The sequence below is a fragment of the Ptiloglossa arizonensis genome, chromosome 10, assembly GCF_051014685.1.
Source record: "Ptiloglossa arizonensis isolate GNS036 chromosome 10, iyPtiAriz1_principal, whole genome shotgun sequence".
Classification (NCBI taxonomy): Eukaryota; Metazoa; Arthropoda; class Insecta; order Hymenoptera; family Colletidae; genus Ptiloglossa; species Ptiloglossa arizonensis.
The window spans coordinates 15928076-15952317 of record NC_135057.1 but is presented as its reverse complement, the minus strand read 5'-3'; the positions used below and the strand labels follow the sequence as shown (position 1 = coordinate 15952317).

The following is a 24242-nucleotide window of genomic DNA, read 5'->3' as shown; positions in this document are numbered from 1 at the left end:
CTCCGAACCAAATAGTTTTCGAGATATTAAAAAATTAAATATCATGATAAATGTGTTTCATCCTCGAAGGTTAACAAATGGTAGATATTTTAACGATGCTGGAAAAACTGAAACCCATCGTTAACCGTACATTATAGTGAAGCCGCATTTGGAGAGTACGAGCGCACGAGCACCGTAGTGGGGAGAGCCGATCACGTGGGACTTGTACACGTATCAACATCTCACGCAGAGAATTTCAGTTTTCCTTGTGAGATCTCAGTATGAATCGGGACGGCGAAGCGTACACTACGATGAGAATTGTCGTGCTATTGTTTCTATGCGGCGCGATTGCCGGTAACAACGACACTCTTTACAACGAGATCCCGATTGTAGAGTCGCTGGATTTACAAGAACAAACAGAGGATGAGAGCAGGACCAACAGGACGTTGCACCAAATCTTCAATGATGCTGTTGAGGCTTATCTCGAGGAGGATTGGCATCGCTGCATCGAGGACTTCGACGAACTTTTACACGGGTACGTCTGTAACCGAAATTAAAATTAGAAATGGAGTACTGTCGAGTACGAAAGTTTCAAAGAATAAAAGCTATATTTTTTCAAAAGTTGTAATTTTCGAGAGAAATAAAAATAATAGAATCCTTGAATTTTGTATGTAAGACAAAATACGCAGCTCGGTGGAAAAATATAAAAAATGTTTCTTCGAAAGTCCAGTGTTTACGAGATAATTAATTTTTGAGATGCTCGCGGGCTCCGGCAATTTTCATGTTTGATATCGCGTATCCTTGAAACAATATTTTTCGCTAATGTGCATGATGTAACACAGATTTGTGTTGTTCATTAAAATGTAATTTCAACTTTTGTACATTGTGTGCTTTCTTATTCTTTTACGCTGTTAGGATTGATTCATCGTGGAGTGCATAAGCGGTTTCTTTCAGGTATAAGATTTACAAGCGCATGTTAGTAAATTGTCGACAAAGGTGCAGAATAAAGGTCAACGGCGCGGCTCCGATTTTTCCCGAAAATATCGAAGATCTTTACTTTTATGAAAAGAAGGTGAAAGAAACATTGTGTCTTATGATGTGCAATCAAGAGTATCGTGAAATTGCTGGCTACAAGGCTTTGAGAATGTTACCGCGTGAATTCGAATTTAAATTGATCGATCTTCAAGCTTACGAATACTTGCACATCTGCTACTATCAGGTAATAGATTAAATTTTTGCATCGAGTCATAAAACTTCGATAAAATATGACCCATATAGTTGTAAGACAAGACTCTTTTGTGATATTGTACGCTAAGTTTCACGAATATTGTTAATTTTGTATTTAAAATATTTACGAGTTTGAGTTTATTACTGTATATAAACTTTTGTCATCGATCGTATAGTATCGCATTCGAAAAATTTTCTTCGTTAATTTCGCATCGAGTTTTGGAATTCTAATAGGGTAGCTTACGCAATCACAACTTTGCTAATCCCACGTCCGCAATTTTTTTAGTAAATAATGAGTTTAACGTTCTGAACGAGCGGCTCGGTAGTAACACTTGGCCTACATCATTGGTGCGCAAATGAATCGATGCTGGAATTGTGTTATACGCGTCATAATCTCTCCATAGGGTCTCCCCTGAAACAATGGGGGTCTTGGAATAGTGTGAAATATGTCAATGGGTTCTTATCTTTCGATGTAACCGGTCACAGCTTTCCGTTGGTACCATTATTCAATTTGATCTTGATTTCTCGTTGGAAAAATATCCCAGTTGCAGTGCCATTGGTCCGTAGAGGTCTCCTAAAAAAGGTTCATATAATCAGTTTCAGAATCGATGCTTGGTAATAATTTGTCGAAAAGTTTTCTATGTAATTTAAAGAGAAACTTTAGCGTACAGTCTTCTAACTAGAGATGTCCATACTCTTATAGTCTCACCTATAAGTTTAGCCGCTCAAGGTCATCGAATGATTGTCTCCACTCTTTGTCCCCTTGAGGGAAAGAAATAACCCTTAACCGCGTATCCATAATGATACATTGTTAAATATATAGAGCAGTTAATTACTGGGCAGGAACTATCGTGACAACAAATTATTGTCCTTTTCATTTCTTCCGATCCGCATACTTTTACAGAAAAACCGTTACCGAGACGCGGCCAACGCGATGTACACGTTCCTACTCAAACATCCGGATCATAAGGCAAGTTTAGAAACTTTGCAACATTATTTGACGCTGCCCGGCGTAATAGCTGAGAAGGTTGTAAACTTAGAAGCAGCGCCCTACGTAAACATATACCTGAAAGCAGTAGCGGCTTATGAAAACGAAAACTACGCTAACGCAGTGGATCACTTCGAGACGTCGCTGAGATCCTACTTGGAGTCCGAGGAAGAATGCAGATTTTTCTGCGAGGGTCCATTCGACCAAGGCTGGCACCCTGAGTTCACGTCGTCCATCGCCAGTGAGTGGAACGCGAACGAAAAATAATTTTCCATTTTATCGAACATAAAAGCATATTACAGAGCCTGCCGACAATGAATTTCCCTTGTAAATATTGTACAATTGTCAATGATCGCGCTGTTCGAACGAAAATTTGAATTCAAATTACAATTTCTAGTGAATAATACAAGGTAGACTCTATCGTTGTTTAATTATTTAAATGCTCGTAAAGGCTGTTTGAACAGACCAATCGTTAACAATAATACGGAATGGACTATGAACAGCAATAATTACAAAGATGCTCAATTTTCCAGACCATTTCACGTACTGTTTGAAATGTAAGCGATCGTGTTCCATGCATTTAAACAACATAAACGGTAATGACCAGAAGGACATTCTGTGGAGCCACTACAATTATTTGCAATTCTCCTATTACAAACGTAAGTGCACACATTCGAACGAAAGAGTAGTTGAAACGAGCTTGGTCGATCATTATACGGTCCACGTATTCTATCAAATGAACGTAATTCATTTATTTTTGAAAAATTCTTATCGACTTTGGTCCATCCAGTGAGGAAGACACAGCGAGAGAGAGATATAGAAACAGTTTGCGTTGATAAGCTCGCTACATCTCGAATCGAATGATAACGAGACTTCAAACTACCCGATGGTCAACGTAAAAATTATACGACCTTGTCGTTACCACGGTAAATTAATTCTCGTGCCTCCAATGAACCGATACTGTTCAGGAAGTTCTTATTCGTACCTCGAAGAAGATTTTAATCCAATTAATCTTGCTTAAGTAGTCTCGTCCCGTTGGATGAACAGCAAAGTCGTTATCCGTGAAATTGTTCCACGCTCTTCGTCGTCAGCACGGCTCGTCCGATAATGTTTTCGCTGGTGACCTAATCGCTTCGAGTGCCGGTCTACCACGCGTCATAGACCTGAAAAATATTGTTTCGGATTAGCGCGATGTTGAAATAAAGACACTCGAATTATCTCGCTAACGAAACGGTGGATAACGTCACAGAATCTTTTTGTACACAGTGGGCAATTTGAAGGCAGCCTGCGCCGCCATGGAAAGTTATTTGTTGTTCGATCCGTCCGACGAGTCGATGCTCGAAAATAGGAAATACTACAGTGCTCAGCCAAAAATAAACGAGGAACATTGCAAGCCCAGACAGGTGATTGATCGAATTTTTTTTTTTCTATAAAATCATATAAATTTAAGTCAGAAGAAATCAAGATAAAATCCTGATCTATTAGAAAAATAGTTGCTCTCGTGAAAATAAAATTCAAAAACCAGCTACTCGTATGATTAAATTCACAATATTGTATTTCGAAACGCTACTCTCTTCCAGGAAGTTCTGAAATACGTGAAAAGACAAGAATACGAGTTCAGTATTTTGCGCTACATTTTCAAGGAGTTCTCAGTGATCGACGCTGAGCTCAAGACGACGAAGAAGAAAAAAAAGGACTCCCGAGCGAAATCAAAGACCGATGAAAGCAAACCGAAGGAACTAGGAAAGGTAAAGACTGAACTATAAAGCTCAAACAACTATATTGAAATTTGTAAATTCATCGAGCCGATGTTCTGCTCCCTTATTCCATTTAATGTTTGTTTAAAGGACGATGCGCGTATTAATCTATCGATCAGATACAAAGTTTAAGGCGACCAGGCTCGTAATTTAGGAAAAGTTTCTTTTTCGTTTCTCTGTACCATTTTTATATGACAAATAAAATATTCATATACGACACTACTCCATCATCCTATATTTCTATTCTTTTACCGGAATTCTATGTCTCTCTTAAACGTCCTGCTACTAAATTTCTCGTTGAAACGCCTGTAGAATGCAACAGAGACTCGTCTACTGTACTTCTGACGCAATAATGTAGGCGCAACGAGCACAACGTCTATTACATTTGAAATTCTTAGCGTTTCTCAGTTTTCCTATATTATTCTAGATTGTCTTAAATTGCTTTAAAATATTTTAAATTTAGTTTTAGCGTGATAAAAGTATTTAAGTGCCTCGGTTCTTTGCAGAAATTAATCTCTCAAACGGATTTGTATACACCACCTGGCCATTCGACACTTTTTCACACGCAACAGTTCAAAAATTTGTCTATGATACGGAATGGAGGACACGAGATACACGGTACATCGCAAAATAGAGTCAGTGACGTCTATTTAGTGGCGGAAGAGAAAGAACTTGGCGGGAAGAATCGCTACGTGGCTGATGGATTTTTGAACTCTACAGAGTGTGATCTCTTGATGCAGTTAGCCTCTGTGCGTTGGCATTATCAAATTGTTTATAGTAGAACCTCGACAGTTGCAGGAAAATGAGCCTGACAATACTTGATGGATCTACTTCAATATCAAACGAAAGTCAAGACACTTATTGCTAAATAATCATCCCTGCAACGATGGGTTTTAAGTGCAAGTATCAAGGTTCTACTGTACTACCCTAGTTTTTAGCCAAATACAAAGACCTACGTACATGCTATACTTATTAGACGAGTGTACGCAGAATTATTTTTATATCTATGAATGTACAGATGACTGCTGTGGAAGGAGATGGATACAACGAATACAAAAGTCCGCACTCGAAGTACGAGCGATTCGAAGGAATCACAGTAGGAAGAATCGCATTGGTAGGAAGTTCTTAAGACTATTTAGGCCGCATTGCTGTCCAAATTTCATTAATAATAACGGTAATAATAATCACAGATGGTATACATGGGCCAAATAGAAGAAGAACGACTACAACAGCTTCTGGAGAAAACTGAGGATGCACGCAGCCACGTGGAAAGGTATTTCGGGCTAGATCGACCACTGTATATCACCTACACCCATTTGGTCTGCCGTACAGCTCTACCTGGTAATTTTCACCTGATGCATCAACGTGCTTCTGGTTCCTTTCGCAGCTGCAATCGCGTCGCACCGATTCACTTGGTACGGCACGTGGGTAACATCCAGTGACCAGTCGAAAGAAAGCTATCGATTCATTTCATAAGTAATACGAATTCGATGAAGACATATAGGAATTACAGGGGAATAAAATCCAACTGTTGTATTTGAAGAACTGTATTATAAATTCAATTTGAATCGTTCCATCGTTTACTGCCATTGAAAAAGTCTTCAGGAGGGTCATCTACAACACAGACAAAAACAAATTTGCAATTAAAGTAGATTCAACCTAATGTTTGACAGTATATGTGAGGAGTTATATACCTTAAGTTATATAGAAGAATTGGACTGGGAAGGAACAATTCGCCTAAGCTCCTTGGATATTGTATAGAATATCACCTTTTTAGAAGTCTGTAACATTATTTAAGCGAACAAAACATCCATTTGATTCAATTACAAGAAAGGAATTCTTTTAAAAGGAGGAGAAATTAGCAGATAACTGACAAAATGTGTAGAACATAATTATTGCATTTTATCTTGTAAAAGTGTGATAGGTAGTTTGCATTACTTATGGGCTGACTTGATAGTAACACCTTCATTTAGACAGTAAAATTGTCTTCTTGACGAGTCTTCAACTTATTTCTTCTTCTTCAACCTAAAAGCACAACAAATGAATGAACATGTTCCAACATAGAACGACCATTCTGTTCCAATTTCTAGATTCGCCAATGGATCGAGACGACTTAAGTCATCTGGTTCACGCGGACAATTGTATATTGAAAGACAAAGAGACTTGTATTCGCGAAAGTCCAGCCTACATTTGGAGAGATTATTCGGCGATCCTCTACCTGAACGATGACTTCCAGGGCGGTGAGTTTTTCTTCACGAAGGATCAGACGATCCGAGAATCGGACAGCTTAGTCTTTCCGCGTTGTGGTCGTATGGTGGCCTTCTCAGCTGGCAAAGAGAATCTTCACGGTGTACGCAGTGTTCTTCGAGGTACGAGGTGTGCCTTGGCTTTATGGTTTACGCAGGATGAAGAGTACACGGAATACGAGGGGATCTTGGCTCGGGCGATCTTGGAACGAGTCCGTTCAGTTGGTCCTCTCGAGGTTGAAGATGTCAAAGTGCCTCTGAGGTAAACCATTGAATTTTTCATGCCTAATGGTATTTAATTGAAAACGTTATTGTGTGAATTTATAAATAAATGTTTCGAATGTCTAGATACGAGGATGTACTTGTCCAGTATGTCAATAACGACGAATGGCTGAGGCACTTTTTAGGAAACGCTTCATGAACTGGGAGGATTGTTGTAGAAAATTCATAGTATTTTGTTACAAGTTCCAGAACTTTTTAGGCAAATAGTAATTTAAAGAGTAATATATTTTTTCGGTCAATGTGACTGGTCTACAACAAACCAGGGATCTGAGAAGACAATTCACAGAAACGAGAAAACCTATCCTATCAAGTACATTCAAGATTCCTCTACTTAGTACAACTTTTTTATTTTTTATTTTTGTATAGCTTGTGTTATATGCATTCAATTTTTTCGCATATATATTTCGTTTCCTTGAAACTTATACTTTCTATGATACAAATAGAAATTTTAGATGTATGCGGGGTAGTATGAATAGTCGCGGCCATCGAACAGCTTTGTTTATATAAAATATCCTAATCTTTATTAGAACATAGACATTATATGTCAACAGGCTTACATAACCATCCTATGTATCGTGTAATATGTATATTGTAATTTATTTACTCTCCTCGTCGTATTTATACTATGTATAAGAGTCATATGTATATATGCAGTTGCATCGCGATCTCCGCTCTTCGATGCGTCTCTTGTATGATTTTAAGCCTTGTACACAAGACTACCTTTATGCATAATCGCGTCGATGGACGTGTTCTCAAATTGTGTAAACTAGCGCTATTGATACCCAAAATACCTGGGTGCCTGAAACTTACCCAAAAAAAATGACAATTATTTGATGTCACCGTACGTGGCGTCCGATATAATCCAAATAGTATCGGGCAAAGTCGAATACGTTTACTAATCAAGTATGAGATTGATGATGATTTATTTCTAACTAATTATTTTTAATTATTAAGCATTATAAAAATGATAAATCTCATAATTATACAATGTATCTCGGATAATATCCATATTCGACTGTAGCCAACTCTAAACGGATCGTCTAAATACTGATCGAGGCTTCTCGAATTCACCCGTGTATTTCGGATAGTGTAATCGACACAGAATTAAGCGTATCTGTGTAATTTTCGTCTTTCTTTCTCAATTAGAAGGTATCTCGGGTACCTGGTATGAATCAATAGCCCTGGTGTGTATGCATAAGTGACGTTTCTGTTGAGTGTAGAATTTCCGTCGTACTTTGCAATTGTACATGTAAAAAGCGAATCGCATAAATTACTCTATATTCTCTGTTGGGCGCATTGTACGCATAGGAATCGAAAACGCACGCTCGATGAATTAACGGGTTATCGTTAATAAAAACCACGGTGGTTGTGCCACTTTTCGTGCCGTGATCATTGCGGGATCAGTCGGGAAGAAAGTGAACGCGATCATTAACATTATTATGTTTCGTTACAAACATTTATTACGAAATTATAGTGACATCTGCGTATCACAGGAGAGCTCAGTCGATTTTTTCTTCTTCCAGGAACCACTCCATAATAGTCGTATTAATATTTTTTTTCATTTTTGTGAACCGTTATCCACGAGTACGTTTACTAAAGACAGAGATCATACCTTCGCTTTTTAGATCGGCAAACTATACTGCAATATAAATTCGATCGAACCGTATAATCGACGTTTGAAGAGATCCAAAGAAACGTACTCCGCATTTTGTTTTCTTTTGTCATTAGTCAATTAGCAACATCGAATGGAGTGGTCGTCAAATTTCATCATCGTATCGTTTGGATGATTTCATTTATATTGCTCTTCGTAGACCTTCGTTTCTTTCTTTTTACGAGAACTATAGTAATAAAAAGGGAAATGTAAAATCCGTAAAATATAGACGCAGAGCATTGCAGGAACGCGCTGAATGACAACAGTTTCTTAAAATGTAAAATCATTATGGTACATTTGACGAACGTCATTTGTTGTAGAAATGTTCCTCGTCGTCCGGTAACCAAATCGTTAGCAGTTCGCGCCTCTACGAACTATTCGTTATAATTAATAAGCATAATGCATGTTTAGAGCCAGATAACGAATACCTTGCAACAAGTACCGTGAGTATTCGTGTACAGATCGAGATCGAAATGTATGAAATTCTCTAAATTATTATAATTTAATATCTACTGAAATATTGTAAAACAAAAAATATAATAAATCCTTCGTAAAATGTAATAAAAAATTTGTCAAACGATTATATTAAAATAGTAGCAAATAATCTGGATTCGAAGGAAATCCCAAACTTTGACTTTTACGAATTACAATTGATCATCGCTAAAAAATAAAAGATAATCAGAAATCGAACTATGCACGAATATGTACGGTGTATTCGTCAACTTGTTGCAGATATTTAAATCTGCATAGGGGGAAGCATCATGTGTGCTGGACTATCATAGTAATAATAATAATAATCGAGTTTCATTTCAGACTTATTCTTATAGAGTCATTACTTCGTCGTATATACACATATACATATACACACAAGTTGTATGTATGCACATGCAGTTGAACGAAATGGCCTGCCTCTAAAGTTCGATTCGTAAACGTTGGTAGTAAAGAGAACACTTAGAGAAAAAAAAAATGTGGAAAAACATTAATAGATAGAATATTCGATTCCCGTTGAGAAGGGTTGAGAAGACTGAGTTAACGTCCTCGAAGTTAGTATGCTTCTTAAAAACGAATCGGTGGACCGAGTGAACGCCACCGGATCGAGTTACTCTAAGTTAAATGTAGCAAGAAATACTGGATTAATTTACGATCATGAAAACGACGAAACAATCGTCATCCTAAGATCATCGATGATTCGCAATCTTTAAAAGATTTTGCGAGAGACTTGCGAAACTACAGATCGCGCAAACGCTTCGATCGTTACAAACGCTAAAATCTCATCTCGTCAAATATTTTTTTATATTTTTTTTTTCCTTAATGAAGAATAATTTTGCAGTCGCCAAATTTCAGAAAGAGCAAGCACGGAAGAACGTTCGTTCTTGTGCTCTCCTCTCGAGCTATCCTCTCGATTCGAAACAAAGTAAAATTTTACACGTTCGGATTTATTTTATAGAGTGTACGTAGAAATCGCTGCATAGAGAATTCAACAAATTATCACAAAACAATACAACTCTGCGGCATTTCTTTTCTTTCTTTTTGTTTATGAATTAATTATCATTAATTTTGCACGTCTTTTGCTTTTACGCACGAGTACAACTATACAAACAGATCGGAGTACACAGTAGGACTTCGTGACAGGTTTACAGCAAGCGATATTAAGCCCCGTCCGTACAAAATATAAATGCTAAATGTACAGAAGTAATCGAGATTGACGTTTACAGATCCTTTACATTTTTTCTTCACAAAATCTCTTAACAATATAGTACTAATATAATAACTATATTAAAATAACGCAAGATATAACAATAGATTAAGACGTTGTACTGTTTGATGGTTTTTTAGAGAGTTCCTTCAACTTTTTTTGTTTACGTAAAAAAATTCGTAACGTATTTTGATTATATAGACACAATAATATGGCGAGAATGTCGTGGCGAAAAATATGCTGGACACCAAAGGCTTTATGCGAACAACCACCGTATTTGCTTGTTGACGTTTCAAAAGTATATTCAACCGTCGTCATCCTCGTCGTTTTGCCTCGTTACGCGTCGTACAAACATTACTAAAAATAGTACAATCTAATCGAGGGCATATTATAGAAAATTGAAAAATATACAAGTTATAAAACACATTAGAACGCCGTTCATCAGGTAGCGAGTGACTTGCGAAGTCCAACTATGTTTCTTTTTTCGATACTTCCGTTTCGAGTTCTCTTCGCTTAGATCATACGGTACATCGTTTGTATCGTCGTTGACGAGCGAAGGTGCGATCCTCCTCGATCCTTCGTCCGTCTATTGTTCGGTACGCGAGATCGTTCTGACTCGTTGAAACGAATTAACGTATAGCATCCTGCTCACATTGCGATCGCTCTTTTGTACAAATTATTTGTCTCTCAGACAACTTCATCGTATCGCACGCGTTCTTTGGTATCCAACAGGCTTCCCCACGCCGATTTCGTGTTTGAACGGACATTAGTCGAGGTATGGGCAGTGAATGAATAAGCAAGTACCAATATTAAATGGGCAAGCTCTCCCACTGAGGCGCCCATTCTGGAAGTTGTCAATCCACATTGGATGGCGGTGCGGCGTATCTGCTTCTTGAGTCGGAATCTCCATCGCATATGTACTTTCCTGAAAATAACAAACAAATATTTCGTACAGAAATAGAAAATCTGCAAGGTTAAGTACAAGGGATCCTTTCCAATAGAAGAAATAATTTTAGAATTAATAGTATACACTTTAGACTTACTTTCACTCTTCCTAATTCTCTTACTTTTGAGTTTACACTTTACTCATCCAACTTCTGAATCTCACTCTAAACTCACACTTCAAACACACTGCACTCTTAAGTCAAACAATCACTCGGACTTTCCCACCCTACTCCAGACAGTTGTCAATCGCATCCAACATTCGAAAAATTTATACTGTAGTTTACTTTAAAAATACAATCTTGTGCCGGTCACAAAAAATTCATATTGTGAAAATTAATGTCACTTACCAGATACGAATCTGCGCTTTACTAAACTTAATCTATAGCCGGGGCCCAGAAGTTCGAATTCAACTCCGGATAATGTGGTCCCTTCGCAATTGAATTGAGTAAATATCGTTCCTTGATTTCCTGGCCCATGTGCGAGTTCAACTCGCGCTTTCAAAGAGCCTACACCATTACCCTCACTGTGCTGAGACAATTCCGTGAACTTCCACAATACACGATTCGTGTCCGGCAACCACTGAGCTTGTGGTTTACTGTTCAGAGATTTGAAACCTCCGTCAATCGGTGCTGCTACATGGAGGTTTAGCAGTGGACTTGGAGAAGCCATAGCGCGACTGTTGTATTTATAATCAATCTGTAAAACGCATAAATGACTTACTTAATAGTAGTACGAAGCGTCAGCGTCTCCACCGGATGTGCGTAAATATTTATATGCTTTTGAAATAAACACCTTAAGGTCAGTGTGTGTAGATTCGCACTTCCAATACGCCACCAACTGAAAAGGACAAGAACCCGCGCCCTCCTTGCATTTGATTTGATACTTGAGTATGTCGACGTTAAAATAGGAAGCCGTGGGATTTTGTTCAGCCTGTTTGCGTAACAATGTAGTTAAGGCACTCATGTTGAATTCGAAAATTGTACTGTCGACGGTTGTCTGCGTGGCATCCCTGTAAATGATGAAAACTTATTTACAAACTCGCACGCGCAAGCTACTTCAATACCGTTATTATTAGATTATCCCATAAGCATTACAGCTTCTTTATACATTCTAAATGCAGATAACTGTCACTTGATACGCGAGTATCGAAAATTTATAAATCAAGTCCTATTTTTTAATCGAAGCTTCACGCGTTTGATATAGCGCGTCCACTCTTATTCCTTTATCGTACTACTCTTCGGAAATGCCGTGTTACTTACAGGACAACCTAACACACATGCGCAACTTACATGCTGACGAGCTGATTATTAGGAAACAATTTTTCCAATCTGTTACTGTTTCTCACACGAAACATTAGCTTTGCGGGACTCGGATTATTTGCCAGCACAGCGACGATACCGGCAGGAAACGATAACATCATATCGCCGCTGAGCTTCACCTGACATCGCGTCTCGTCGGTACCTCTGAAGTAAGAGTGTACTATTTCGTGAAAGGCAACCGCCAGAGGAATCGTATCCGCGAGCCCGATTGTCAACGGAGAAGGACCTCTGGATGAGCCAACTCCCACGCCAGCTGTACGAAACTCCAAGCTTGCCACGCTGTCTGCTCTTGATATCGTTGCTGGTGAATTCCTACCTCTTGGAGAAGGACCTTCACCTCGTCGGGACGGCGGTCTAGGAATGATAATAGATCCTGTCGGAGTGGAAGATGCTGATTGTTTGGGAGGTAAGGCCGGAGTGATATCTCCCACTTCCGAGAATAAGTCTCCATCTGCGAGGAACAACGATAGTTAGATTTTGTTTACTTTTCAACGCGATGATACACGATTTGACCATTGAATCCCAAGATCGAGGCTACTATAAAACTATTTAGAAGCACGTGTCGTGCCACGAATCAGAAGTATTCTGTTTCGTTCAAAAGTCATTAAGAGAAATCTGATAAAGAAATTACTTTAAACAATACGGAAACGTGATCGTTTCTAAATGCGGTTGCTACACAGTCCTAAAACTTAATGCTCAAATCTTACGCATAACTTCCGACAAAATGCAAAAAGTGTTCCGATGAGCTGAAAGTACAATAAGAAGCGCCTCTTTAAACTCACCAGGGAACCGTGAGTGAGGGTGTGTAGGTGGTGCAGATTGTGGCGGCTGTGGTTGAGGCGTCGGTGACGAAGACAGTGGCGGAGGACTTTGCAATGGCGCGTACGGATGACTACCAGTCGGCGTCGAGGCGCTCGATGGTGTACTGCTGGGATTGAACAAGTTTAGGCCAAGTAAATCTGAGCTTGGCTTACCTCCTAATTGCTGTGACACTGACTGAGACCTTTTCATGTGGTGATCAGAGTCGGTGTTAGATCCTCTGCGTCCCTGATATAAATGAAACGATATTACTCATTTCCACCATTGATGTATCTTCAAAAAAATGGAAACAATGAAACATACCGTTGGTGCAGGCGATAACGATAAATTCTCCACCGTTGCCCTCAGCTCGTCCACGCTGGCGCTCATCGGTGCTCCGCCATTGCTGAGAGGCTTTATTTCCACCTTGATCTTTCTCTCCCTTTCATCCTCAGAATCGGTATCCGAGCTGGAATAAAATCCCTTCTCATTTTCCCACGGATCTGATTTCGGTCGGATACAAAATCCATCCTCGTCTACTTCTGGTGTCGGTGTTTCAGACTTTCTGCTATCCTCCTTGTCCTCCCTATCATAGAATTGGTAAAGATTAGTCGGGTGCACTTGTATATGCTCCAGCAGGCCCAGTGCATTGTAACGTACATACAATACGTTCTATGCTACTTTATTTTTGTTACAGATAGTGAGTTTCTAAGAAAATACTTTGTCTTTAATATTGCGGTATTGTTGTGCTTTAGTTACTAAGGTGCTGTAATGCTGTAATGCCGACGAAAGCAAGAGATAATAGTTGGAAAATGTGGAGCATCAGTTCCGCAACCAAGTCTCTGCCTGAAGAATTCTTCGTTGATCTTACTCGAAGAGCAAGTGTTTTCACATTAACAAATTTTTACGCGGGAGAACCGTTTAATCGTGATTTCGTGATCTTGATCTGCGGAATTGATCTCGAGTGCACTAGATCTGCTGAATGTGCGTATACTGACAGGTCAGACTTTTCTTCTTTGTTGCTGCTCGTTTCCACGACATCCTTCTTCTTTTTCGCCTTCTTTTCCTTGCGCTTTTCTCTCCTGCTGCGAAGAAACCCTGTTGATCGTGGACGCACGATATATAGAAAACAAAGCGGGTCTTAATTTTTATAGTTAATCCGAACAGTCGATTTAAAAGGCTCTTTAAATAACGTACAATAAAATACAACAGTAATTCCTAATTAATCTCCAATTAAAACTTGGCAAAAATTAACTTTCTTTTATACACGACACATAATAATAGAAAAAAAATCAATTAACGTACATATACTTGTTTGAACACTAAAAAAATTAATAATTCGTTAAATTAGAACTATACCTACACAAGCTTAATTCGACTACATTCATATAGGAGACAAACAATTCTGATAAAAATTCTCATTTGAATCAAAGATGTCTATTTCGACAAATATATTGGTTGAAGTAATCGACTGTTAAAATATGAATGTAAATAAAACAACTATGAACTAAAACTAATAAGCGAAAAAACTACGTTTGCGGTGTCAACATATTCGTACTGAAAGTTAATGTAAATAAAATCTTATATTAGAAATTAATAGAAACTTGTAATCTAATGGTAAGTGGAAATCAATTTACTTTCCAAGTGTTTGAGGCGTAGCGCAACGTGATCAAATAACGTCTACAATAAGGGTAAATCAATCGTCACCGGATCAACAGTTAGCAGATGCATTCTCTATGAGCTTTCTAATTATGACATTCTCTAATTATGCTGATATGAATTTCGGCGGCGATCAAGTCTATTGTTCTCTTCGATATCTTTCGAAACTTTACTTACTTTGTCTTCACTAATACGAACTTTTGAATCTTTGTATGTTTACGGTTAATATTTTAATAGAAGCATTTGCTGTTGAGTTATTCGTAATTACGGATACTCTACTGTAATTCTAAGCGGGCAAAGCAAACACGAGCGCAGCTAGTCAATATTTTTCTTCCGATCTGAAACTCGTATCAGCATTTGGAAATGACGTTATTACGCCTGCATTAAATCAGACAATAACGATAGATAAGGAATACAAAGAGTAGCGTAGGTAGCACGTTACATTAGCAGAGGTATAGGAAAACCCATATACACCATCACCATTTAAAAATTCTATAGAGATCTGCAAAGGTTCAGTCTCGTCTTAAATTGTTTTTCTAACAATTACACGTTCTACGATTAACGTCGGATACGTTTCTCAAGACAACAGAACAAAATGAGGTTGCGCAATCTCCACGTATACCTCTATTAAATCGTGGAGCGTACGATACCACATGTTCTGCAAGCAAGTACTACTATCGACATGCAAATAACAGTATATGAACAAATTGAAGTATCAGACGAAGTACAAAAAGTATTATGATAATTCCACAATCTTTGAACTTTAGGATAATCGGATTATCTCAAATGTGACATTTAAAACATACAAATTATTTAAAAAAAAAAAAACGGGGAAAAGAAATAAAATAACGAAGAAACGAGTCGCGATATAATGGGAACGTGTTTACTGTTAACTACCTTCGACTAATAAATGAAAAGGGTTGCTTGCAGAATCACATTACGCTATCACGAAAAATATCTGCACTTGGAAAATAAATACAAGTACAAGTGAGCCATGCAGTAACAGACACTTAAAAATGGCTCACCTTCGGCCCCGTCAGTAGCAAACCCCACATTTGTATCTCAACGTTATTCAAGTCCAACTCCCTTTATTCGATTAATTCTATGTGAACACGTGTTTATTTTAGAAGAGCGGTAGAAAGTTTCAAAAATTATTTCACGACTGACATATCAAGATAGGCATGTTTGTAAATTAAACTTTGAATCTTGCGAGCGTTCTTACAAAAAAAAGAAGTGATTAATCTATGAATAGATGTGCATAATAAAATACTGGCAGTATTAATAACTTGAATTTCAGAAACTTTCCAAAAGAATAGTTTTCTTAAGTCTAACATTGAATTGAATCGATGATATATTTTCCATTGAGCGAGCATAGTATAAACAAATATACATATAAAATTTTTACAATGAGTCGTGTTGATAGAAGAACCCCTTGGTCTATGTTTACACAAAAGATTGTTAGAAAAACAATTTATAAGTAACAATTTATGAGAAGTGTTAAATCACCTGTTAGATTATCATGTAAACCTAAAGCTACAGCCTATTATCTAAGCAAGCCTGTTCCAGTGTTAGTCAAACGCGAACGAAAAATATTTCTTCCTTCTAATGAAGAATGCTACTATGACGATAGGTCTGCTTTAAACTAACAGCTGACGTTCTCTGTTAAATGTTTTAACACGTTGACAGTCACATGGATTTTTCCGAGCCCTGGAGTCACGTAAGCGCGTATCCAATTGAATACACACGACGGGCAATGTGTTAATGCAAGTTAATGTACTTTAAAACGAAGAAATATTTTAAATGTGCTTCAAAATCTAAGGATAAATCAATGTTACATAAACATTGTGTCTATCTAACTGAGTACGAATTAGCATCAAGTCATTAACCACTTTACAATATGATTCTATGCATGTAACATTAATTTAATGTGCTTAAACAATGTTAGTATACGTACACTGCTGATCTAAAAGAGTGCAGAGTGGAGGAACCACAATACGCGTTACCACTGTAAGTCACCAGATATTTCATTTAACCGCATGTCCTGCATGGCCGTAAAAGATATTGTAACAAAAAAGGTATGGTAATATAATTGTCACCAAATACCGCAGACAGAGAACAATCAATAGAGCAAGACAAAGATAAAGGTGCATAGAGGGAGTGTTGAATGAAAGGTGGTCACTTAAAAGTGTATAAAAATATTTTCTGCATCAAAGATACTCGATTAAATCAGATTTCTATCTATCGCTTTCAAAATACTTCTCTTATTGAATTAAATTTTTTTAAAACTATACATACATATGAAAATATTTAATACCTCTGTTGCAACTCAGTGTAAAAGAATAAATTGTGCAATAACGCTTGAGCTTAAATGTTCAAAATATACATACAAAGAAAGACCACCAATTAGACACTGTTTGAAATAAACTGAAACTTAAAGATCTGTTAATTTCAACAGACATGAAAATTATTTTTTGTAATAGTTTGTATAAAGATTTGAAAAAAGGTTACAGAAAGCTGTAGCAATTTACTAATGTCATACCCTCACCTTGATCACTTTTAACTAATGACAGAGAAAAGCAAAGTCTTTAAAGAATTTTTTATACGTGTCTATAATAATACCATATAACCGATAATCTAAATAGTTAATCCAAAATGCGTGTATTGGATATGGTAAGGGTACAGGTAATCACAATGTAAGCAGTTACATTTAGATCTTCTGAGAGGGTTCCTGGAGATGCTGGGAGGTGGAACAGCAGGAGGCAGGTTGTTCCCCTGAGGAGTTGCAGGTGCCGAACCAGACCCTGCTTGCTTCTGTTTGTCTGAAACAACACTCACTGCTCATATCTTTGAATAATCTGTGCCTTCGAATGGCCCTTTTTTCTTCATCTTGCTGTTTACACATTACTTATATCTATCGCAATTTTATTACAGTTTGCACTTTCAGTGGCGTAAATAGCACTCCAGAGGGGTGTTTACTTCTTTCGAATGCTAATATATATGTAAAATAGGAAGTGTAAATTACAACTATTTTCTTATTATATAGTCTTCTACATTTCTTCCTTTACTATGGAAATTGTTCTAGTTTCAATACTCATTGTTTATACTAACATAAAAAGAATGTATGTGTGAAAACCCCCTGGAATACATAATAATTTATAATGTCATCCTCCACCTATTGTTAGATTGTAACGCGTAAGCATTGTAACACAACCACATAAGCATGAAGTCAATAAAATTGTTTTGCATGTGCCTAGATTAATATATTAATAAATCTGTGATCGAGTGCTAAAAATAAATTAAATGACTGTATATATGTGAATAGTAAAATGATACTGCTGTGATAAATAAAAATTGCAAAATATATCTACCAAGACATAATCAGTCCAATCTTAAAATTAAAATTAATTCTAAAATTTGTTATTATCGAATAACTGTTATTGAGTAACATTACATTAGAAATTTTACAATTTGTAATATTTGAATAATTTTTTTTAATCAATTTCGTTGTATAATTGTATATAAATGAAGAAGTAGTAACCTTTGCATTATGTTAAGGTAGATAGAAACTATTGCAATTAAAAGAGAATAAAGTCTTGTAAATTCTGTTCAATTTTAAAAACAAAACCTACCCTGGGAGTTGGACATGAACAGGTTGAGTAGCGAGGTAGTACGGCGGGAAGCCTTGGTGGCTTGTGCATGTGACAGTTCTCTATCCCTTTCATTCAGTCTTTCGTTTTCTTTTTCTTGTACCCTTCCCTTTTCCTCATCCACCTGATTACCCTCCCCCTTTAATCCCTGATCTTTTTTTGAACTGTGAGTGTTACCAACAACTCCTGTTTCTCCATTAGCTCCTTTTGACGGTTCCTTGGGTGCCTCGACATTGCTATCCGATTGAGAATGACTGGTCATATCTGCTAAACTTGTCATTACTTCTTCGTATTCGATCATACCTAATTCACAGAGAAATTATACAAAAAGTGAAAGATTCCAAACCATGTGTTACAAGACTGTTTACCTGGCTTCTCGAAACCTGTATACTTGCTTTGAACAAATTGTTCTAATAACTTGTCCACTGTCATGTCCAGACACTGACGTTTAAAATCAATATGAACCTGGCCAACTTGTTCGTGATTTGTTTGCAAGACATCTGCATAGATATTTAAAAACTCCTTCATATGTTTCAAATGAGTTTCCTCTACATCTTGGAATCGCTTAGCAATGAAAGAATAGATACATTAGTATTATGTTTACTTCTTGAGAAACTTTGTTGTAAAACAGATAATCAGAACAAATACCCTGCATGCTTGAGTCATTTTGGTTTGAAAATCATTTCTTATGACCATGTATTTGTCTACCAAAGTTTTATAATCATCTTGTGCCTTTTTAAATTTTATTTCTGCTTTTTCTAATTCTTTCTGACTAGCATTGTCTTTTTTCAATTTTTCCAATTCAAGACCCTTTTGCATACGCATGTCTTTTGCTTTGTGCAAAGTCACAGTAATGCTTTGTATACTTTGTACAACTTCCAAGGTGGATGATTCTTCCTCTTTTACCTGGATATCGTTCATTTTATATTTTTTATTAATGATTATTCTTTTTTGTAATATAAATGTAATTGAAAATTATAGTCAGTAATAAAATAACATTAATTAATTAGATATTCTAAATAATTAGTTGTTATACTGATTTGATAAGTGTTATCTTTATATCTTTACAGACACTACTGTCTGAGAGAACCTAGTGACCTGACTGTGGGCGGATACTGATAAGGTTTGAAATATATAAAGTGATTCATAATGCAACACGATAAATAGTTGTAGCGATTGTAGCAAAAGGAAAAATATCTATGCTTTTCAAAATAATTAAAAGACTAAAAAAAATTCTAATTAACTTGGAGGCAATTAATATAAGTTTAACATGTTATTAAAAAAATTATGTAATCTACATAATTTTATTAAGGAAATTTGGCTTATTTCTAAGTATAGGGATTACAAAAAAAAGCATTACATACAGCCTTATGTTTCTTGTGCAGTTCATCTGCATATTTTGATACATCTTTGATTAGTTCAGTGACCCTTTGGGCCATCTGCAAGTGTAAACTTGCTAGTTTTTCTGCTGCGCCTCTTAGAGCAGCCCAAACAGGTGCGAATGTTCCCTGTGTACTACTGCTATTGCCCACTTGCTTAGCTACTTTGCTAAGAAGTTTGTAATTGTTTTCTTCTATGGCTGATCGTTCTTTCAAAAATTCAGCCAACTCCTTACTCGCGACTACACCATGCTTCATGTTATGATATAACACGTCAAATCCATTATTCTTTTCGCCCTTAAATCATAAGAAATATATTTTCAACATAATGAAATAACTTTTCAAACTTTTAAAAACAAAGTTTCTTTTTCATTTTTAATATACGTCGAATACTAACAAATTATTGACAAATATTTATGATAATTATCGGGGCAGGGATTTTTATGCCTAGAAAAAAGAAATTCCATTTGCAATTAGAATATCACGACAGAAAAAGATATACTAAAACTGTAGTTAAGACCACTTAGCCACTTAACACTTGAACCCTGATCATGCTATAAACTCACTTGGTGTAGGACTCTTGAATGACATCGGCACAATAAGCTGTCATTACATATTATTACTCTTGTCATTCTATTGTACGTATTACTTGCTACATACAACTCACTGTTTAGTTTTTACTATAGACTTTACTGACAAGAAACAATAAGTATTTTTATAATAAAAAATATTATAATTATAGCAATGTTTTTTTGTTATACCTTTAAATGTTACAACAAACATTTATTTTATGTAAAATTAATTATCTATTATTTAAAATATCAGCATTATATCCTGTATGTACTAATCTTTCGTAGATAGAATTTTGAGGGAAATGAAAGAAAGTAGTATCTTATCTGTACCGTGCATTCATCAGGGAGAACAATATCACGTCTTCCAAAAAATGTATGAAACTAAATTCATTATAATTGCCTAACGGTAAACATTTAAATTTGTATAATACCAAATTGTTTAAATCGACAATCACAAAAAGCTTCAATTCTTTATACAAAAAAATATATTTAATAAAATGTTTACATGGAACTACTTTATGACAATGGGTAATGACTAATAGAATTATGTACTAAAGTGAAATAACAGACAATTCGGTCGTTAAACGAATTTCATTAAAGTTAATGGTGCAAGTTTTTAAAAAATGTTCTTATGCTTCTCCGTTAAAGCTAACAGTTCCAATCCCGTCTACACTTGAGGTTTGAACGCGTACATGTCAACGTGCAATAAAGTACGCGTTCTTTGGTGCTTCTCTACGGTGGATCGCAGAAACGACACGGAGAGGAGATGACAGGGAAAGGTGAACGCGTAACCTTGTATTCGCGAGAAGAGTGAAGAAGATGAGCGTGCCGTGTAACGCGGAGAAAAAGAGACAAACGAAGACGACCATGATAAAGCGCAAGAAAGAGAGAGGAAAAAGGCTTTCATTGAGGGGAATGCGTCGATTTACACGAGAAAGAGTGTTACCGCGGTGCGACGTGCAGGGACGGTTACGAGAAGTTCGTCGAGAGTTTGTACGCTCGAGGACGAACGAAAAGGAAAGGACATAGGGGGGTTTCTCCCCATACATAACCTAAATTCAACGAGGATGACATTCTTGGATAAAAGCTGGAAGACACTCACCCAAAAGTATTCGGCGAAATCCACAGTCATGTTGGAACTGCGATCAGACCATCATAATTTATCTTGTGATGTATCAGGCCACACTGCACCGTTAATAACGAACCATTGACACACACATATACAAACACACACGGTACCATACACGACGTAACCGTTTGAGCCGTACGACGAGTCGTAACTCAATTTAAAACAAACCACCAACGTAACGTTTTCGTGCTCGGACGTTTCGAGCAGAACGAGCGCGCTCGACCGCGGAGACACGGGTCAACTTATTTCGCCTATCTTCGTCGTTAGCCACTCTCTCTCTTTCTTGTAAATGCCGTCTGTCGCCATCTTACCAGTCACAGTCGAAGGTACGAAGAGCCACGGTGGTCGGTAAAAAATGCTCTTTTCCACAACGTGACCGGACGATCCAGATTATGCGGGAATTTCATCTTTTATCGTTTTTTACTATTTTCTTGAATGCGTACGTTTCACTTCGCGGTGTTTCGCATTGATGTCTTGGAAATCTAGTCACACAACTTCTCCATTACAATTTGCGTTGCAACTTTGTATCGAATCTACAAAATTAGAATTTTTCGGATATCAAAAGAGGTTGAAGCGATTTACTTCTTCAAGGTCTCCAATATTTAAGAGAAATTTTTTTTGCGTAAATCTGAAATTTGAACTATATGGCCAAACTGTCCCCACCCCCCTTCCCGCCAGTTCGTGATAGGATACGTTCGTGACAGATAATTTGTAGGATACAGACCCTGATAGTTACATAACGATCGAATTGCGATCAAAGTTTTGTATATTCTGTGTTCATTTTGAGAGGGGTGGTTTCGTATAGCAGTAACTTTGTACTATAATTGCGAGGATGTTCTAAAATTATGTAACATGTCAAATATGCGATATGTACAAACAGTGTTGACCTGTGCATTGCAATCCGAACGATGATTGTTTAGAGACACGTTGAGCTAATTTCTTTACAAAGCCGTAAACGTAAATAATACGAATTTTTTGAGCAATCCTCCCACACGTTAAGAACCAATCGTTTACTTCCGGTAACGCGACTGGAATTAATCTACGTTTTCATCGCCAAGCAGATAACCCTTTCACTTCCGCTCAAAGCACGCTCGCAGCGTGCAATGTACGCGATAGTTAAACGATTTACCACGTGTGGACAGTGGCGCTACTAGACACCCAGGGCCGCGCATTTTTTTTTGGTATTCGAAAAACATCCCCCATTTTTTTCTCGAATTTTGTTTTCCCCTATAACGCGTTAAAATCGAGGCTCGTGATCACCGGAGAAAGTGCATCGAAGGTATGAAAATATGAAATAACTTCGTCCAAAACATCGTATCGGGTAAAACGTCGTTGTACTCGACGGATATATTTTACGTTCGAAATGCACTTACGTTATTTTTTGTTTCGAGAAAGTGCACGAAAGATAATCAATCGAGAACATTAAGAAGAAGAAAAAGTAAAAATAACAGGTCTGTGTGGAGCTTCGAAAATTCGAATGGGGTGGCAGTACGTAGAGAAGGTCGGAAGACGGGAGGCGTGGCCTCGAATAATCAGCTCAGGGTAGTCCAGTGTCCTTGCGCATATCCAGTGGCTATACGCTATACGTTACACATGTACTGTAGCTCACGTGTGTATCGTATATACGGGGAAGAGAGAAGTTTCGAGCGTTATCAATCACTCTCGTCGCTGGACCGAAAGGTGCATTCGTCTCGACGGCTGTCGACAGGTAGAACGACCCAGTTTCCGTGGATCGAGGATTACGGCGATGCCCGCGAACAAGGGGAACCTGTCGACGCCTTACAAAGAAAAACCCGGAAACGGTTTAACCAACGCCGCCGCCAAGAAGAAGAAACGCTGCACCGTTAAGCATAAAAAACATTGCAAGCAATATCTGGTGAGTGAGCCGAAACGAAACGTTAATTCCTTGCAAGCGAACGGCCATGTTGCGATCGAGTCGAGTGCGATGCGAGCGTCTCTGTACGAAGTATTTTGTGCCTAACCGTAAACGAACCGCGAATAGATCATCGGTGAAACAATATTTCTCTAGGATAATCGATCGTAGTTCTCCCGTTTCCTTTTTCCGTTCAATTGTTTTTACGATCCAAATTACGATCGCGCGTGAATTATTTAGAGTCGTGTCGTGTCATAAAGCGGTAGCTAGCAGGTTATGTGGCGCAGACGTCTCGAGTCGAAACACGGTAGGGTTTGTTCACCTTTACCGATGCATGGTCGAAGTGTTACGGGTTGCAACGATCGATCCGGTGCAAGCATGCTTCGGTGCCGGTCACGATGCAATTTTCATTTGAAGTTCCTCCTGTGATTTAACGCGCCACGTCGAAACGACCGAGTAATTTCCATATTTCTCTGGCGTTCTTTCGAGCTTTCGTACGATGTTCCGATTTTTTCCCTTTCGTGGTAATAAATTATTCATTCGGCGATAACATTTGGCAAACTTCTTATCTCGTACCGATTTGTTTCGATACCGATCGTTTCTCACCGTTCTTCCGTAACTGGTCTTTTATTGGCACGTTACACGTGTAATTCGTTCGGAGGATCGCATTCTCCTCCGTTCGTATTTCCGATACTTTCGGAATGCGTCTCGGCGATGCATTCTTTCGAACATTCTTATCGATTTTTCATTCTTCGTATTTTGTTTCGTCCTGGAAGGACACGGAGCACCGCGGTTAAAATGTTCGATTAACGTTCGTAACGTACAAATCGATGCGAGATAAAATTCTTCGAATCGGAAATTATTCGTGTTTCTCTCTGATGATCGATCACAAGGGACTTCGTGCGATGTATATATTTCGCGTGCACACCAACGACTCTGAACCTTCAAAGTCCTACTGTATAATGTGACAATATATAAACAACGTTTCTTAAACACATAATTTGAATGTTTTATTTTTTGACGGGCCCTGCATTTAAATACCCCATTCCTTGCAACACTTTAGAGTATGTACCTCTAGCACCTATACGAATCGTT

General features: G+C 37.6%; 2 protein-coding genes across 11 annotated transcripts; one reads left to right on the top strand and one right to left on the bottom strand.

The window, feature by feature from the left end:
- The first annotated feature begins 105 nt into the window (after positions 1 to 105).
- Positions 106 to 7974, top strand: LOC143152096 (prolyl 3-hydroxylase 2). Of its 3 annotated transcripts, XM_076321811.1 has the most exons (11): positions 106 to 514; positions 934 to 1198; positions 2111 to 2435; positions 2728 to 2853; positions 3461 to 3597; positions 3775 to 3942; positions 4458 to 4700; positions 4970 to 5065; positions 5142 to 5292; positions 6042 to 6459; positions 6546 to 7974. In XM_076321811.1, exons 1-11 carry the CDS (start codon positions 261 to 263, stop codon positions 6616 to 6618), a joined length of 2256 nt encoding a protein of 751 aa, XP_076177926.1. In that variant the 5' UTR covers positions 106 to 260; the 3' UTR covers positions 6619 to 7974. The 3 variants fall into 3 exon arrangements, with proteins under 3 accessions (XP_076177926.1, XP_076177928.1, XP_076177927.1); XM_076321813.1 differs by lacking the exon at positions 6546 to 7974 and having other exon boundaries at positions 5142 to 5366; positions 6042 to 6215; XM_076321812.1 differs by lacking the exon at positions 6546 to 7974 and having other exon boundaries at positions 5142 to 5375; positions 6042 to 6215.
- On the bottom strand, positions 5524 to 21748 carry LOC143152094 (F-BAR domain only protein 2). 8 transcript variants are annotated; one of them, XM_076321792.1, is made up of 15 exons: positions 21248 to 21748; positions 19559 to 19870; positions 18843 to 19100; positions 18563 to 18758; positions 18177 to 18497; positions 17253 to 17366; positions 13887 to 13986; positions 13213 to 13474; positions 13088 to 13137; positions 12873 to 13018; positions 12061 to 12541; positions 11564 to 11780; positions 11119 to 11467; positions 5646 to 10751; positions 5524 to 5565 (listed from the first exon to the last, which is right to left on the bottom strand). In XM_076321792.1, the coding sequence occupies exons 1-14, from the start codon at positions 21275 to 21277 to the stop codon at positions 10681 to 10683; spliced, it is 2907 nt and encodes a 968-aa protein (XP_076177907.1). In that variant the 5' UTR covers positions 21278 to 21748; the 3' UTR covers positions 5524 to 5565; positions 5646 to 10680. The 8 variants fall into 8 exon arrangements, with proteins under 8 accessions (XP_076177907.1, XP_076177909.1, XP_076177910.1 ...); XM_076321794.1 differs by having other exon boundaries at positions 13094 to 13137; XM_076321795.1 differs by having other exon boundaries at positions 12873 to 13015; positions 13094 to 13137.
- Positions 21749 to 24242: the final 2494 nt, after the last annotated feature.

Coding starts and splice junctions, on each gene's coding strand:
- LOC143152094 (XM_076321789.1), bottom strand. CDS start 21,277: ATGACTGTGGATTTCGCCGAATACTTTTGG. Junction 11,781..12,060: donor AATAATCAGCTCGTCAGCAT/GTAAGTTGCGCA, acceptor CATCATTTACAG/GGATGCCACGCAGACAACCG. Junction 10,752..11,118: donor AAAGCGCAGATTCGTATCTG/GTAAGTGACATT, acceptor TGTTATTTTCAG/GAAAGTACATATGCGATGGA.
- LOC143152096 (XM_076321811.1), top strand. CDS start 261: ATGAATCGGGACGGCGAAGCGTACACTACGATGAGAATTGTCGTGCTA. Junction 2,854..3,460: donor GCAATTCTCCTATTACAAAC/GTAAGTGCACAC, acceptor TTTTGTACACAG/TGGGCAATTTGAAGGCAGCC. Junction 4,701..4,969: donor TCTTGATGCAGTTAGCCTCT/GTGCGTTGGCAT, acceptor ATGAATGTACAG/ATGACTGCTGTGGAAGGAGA.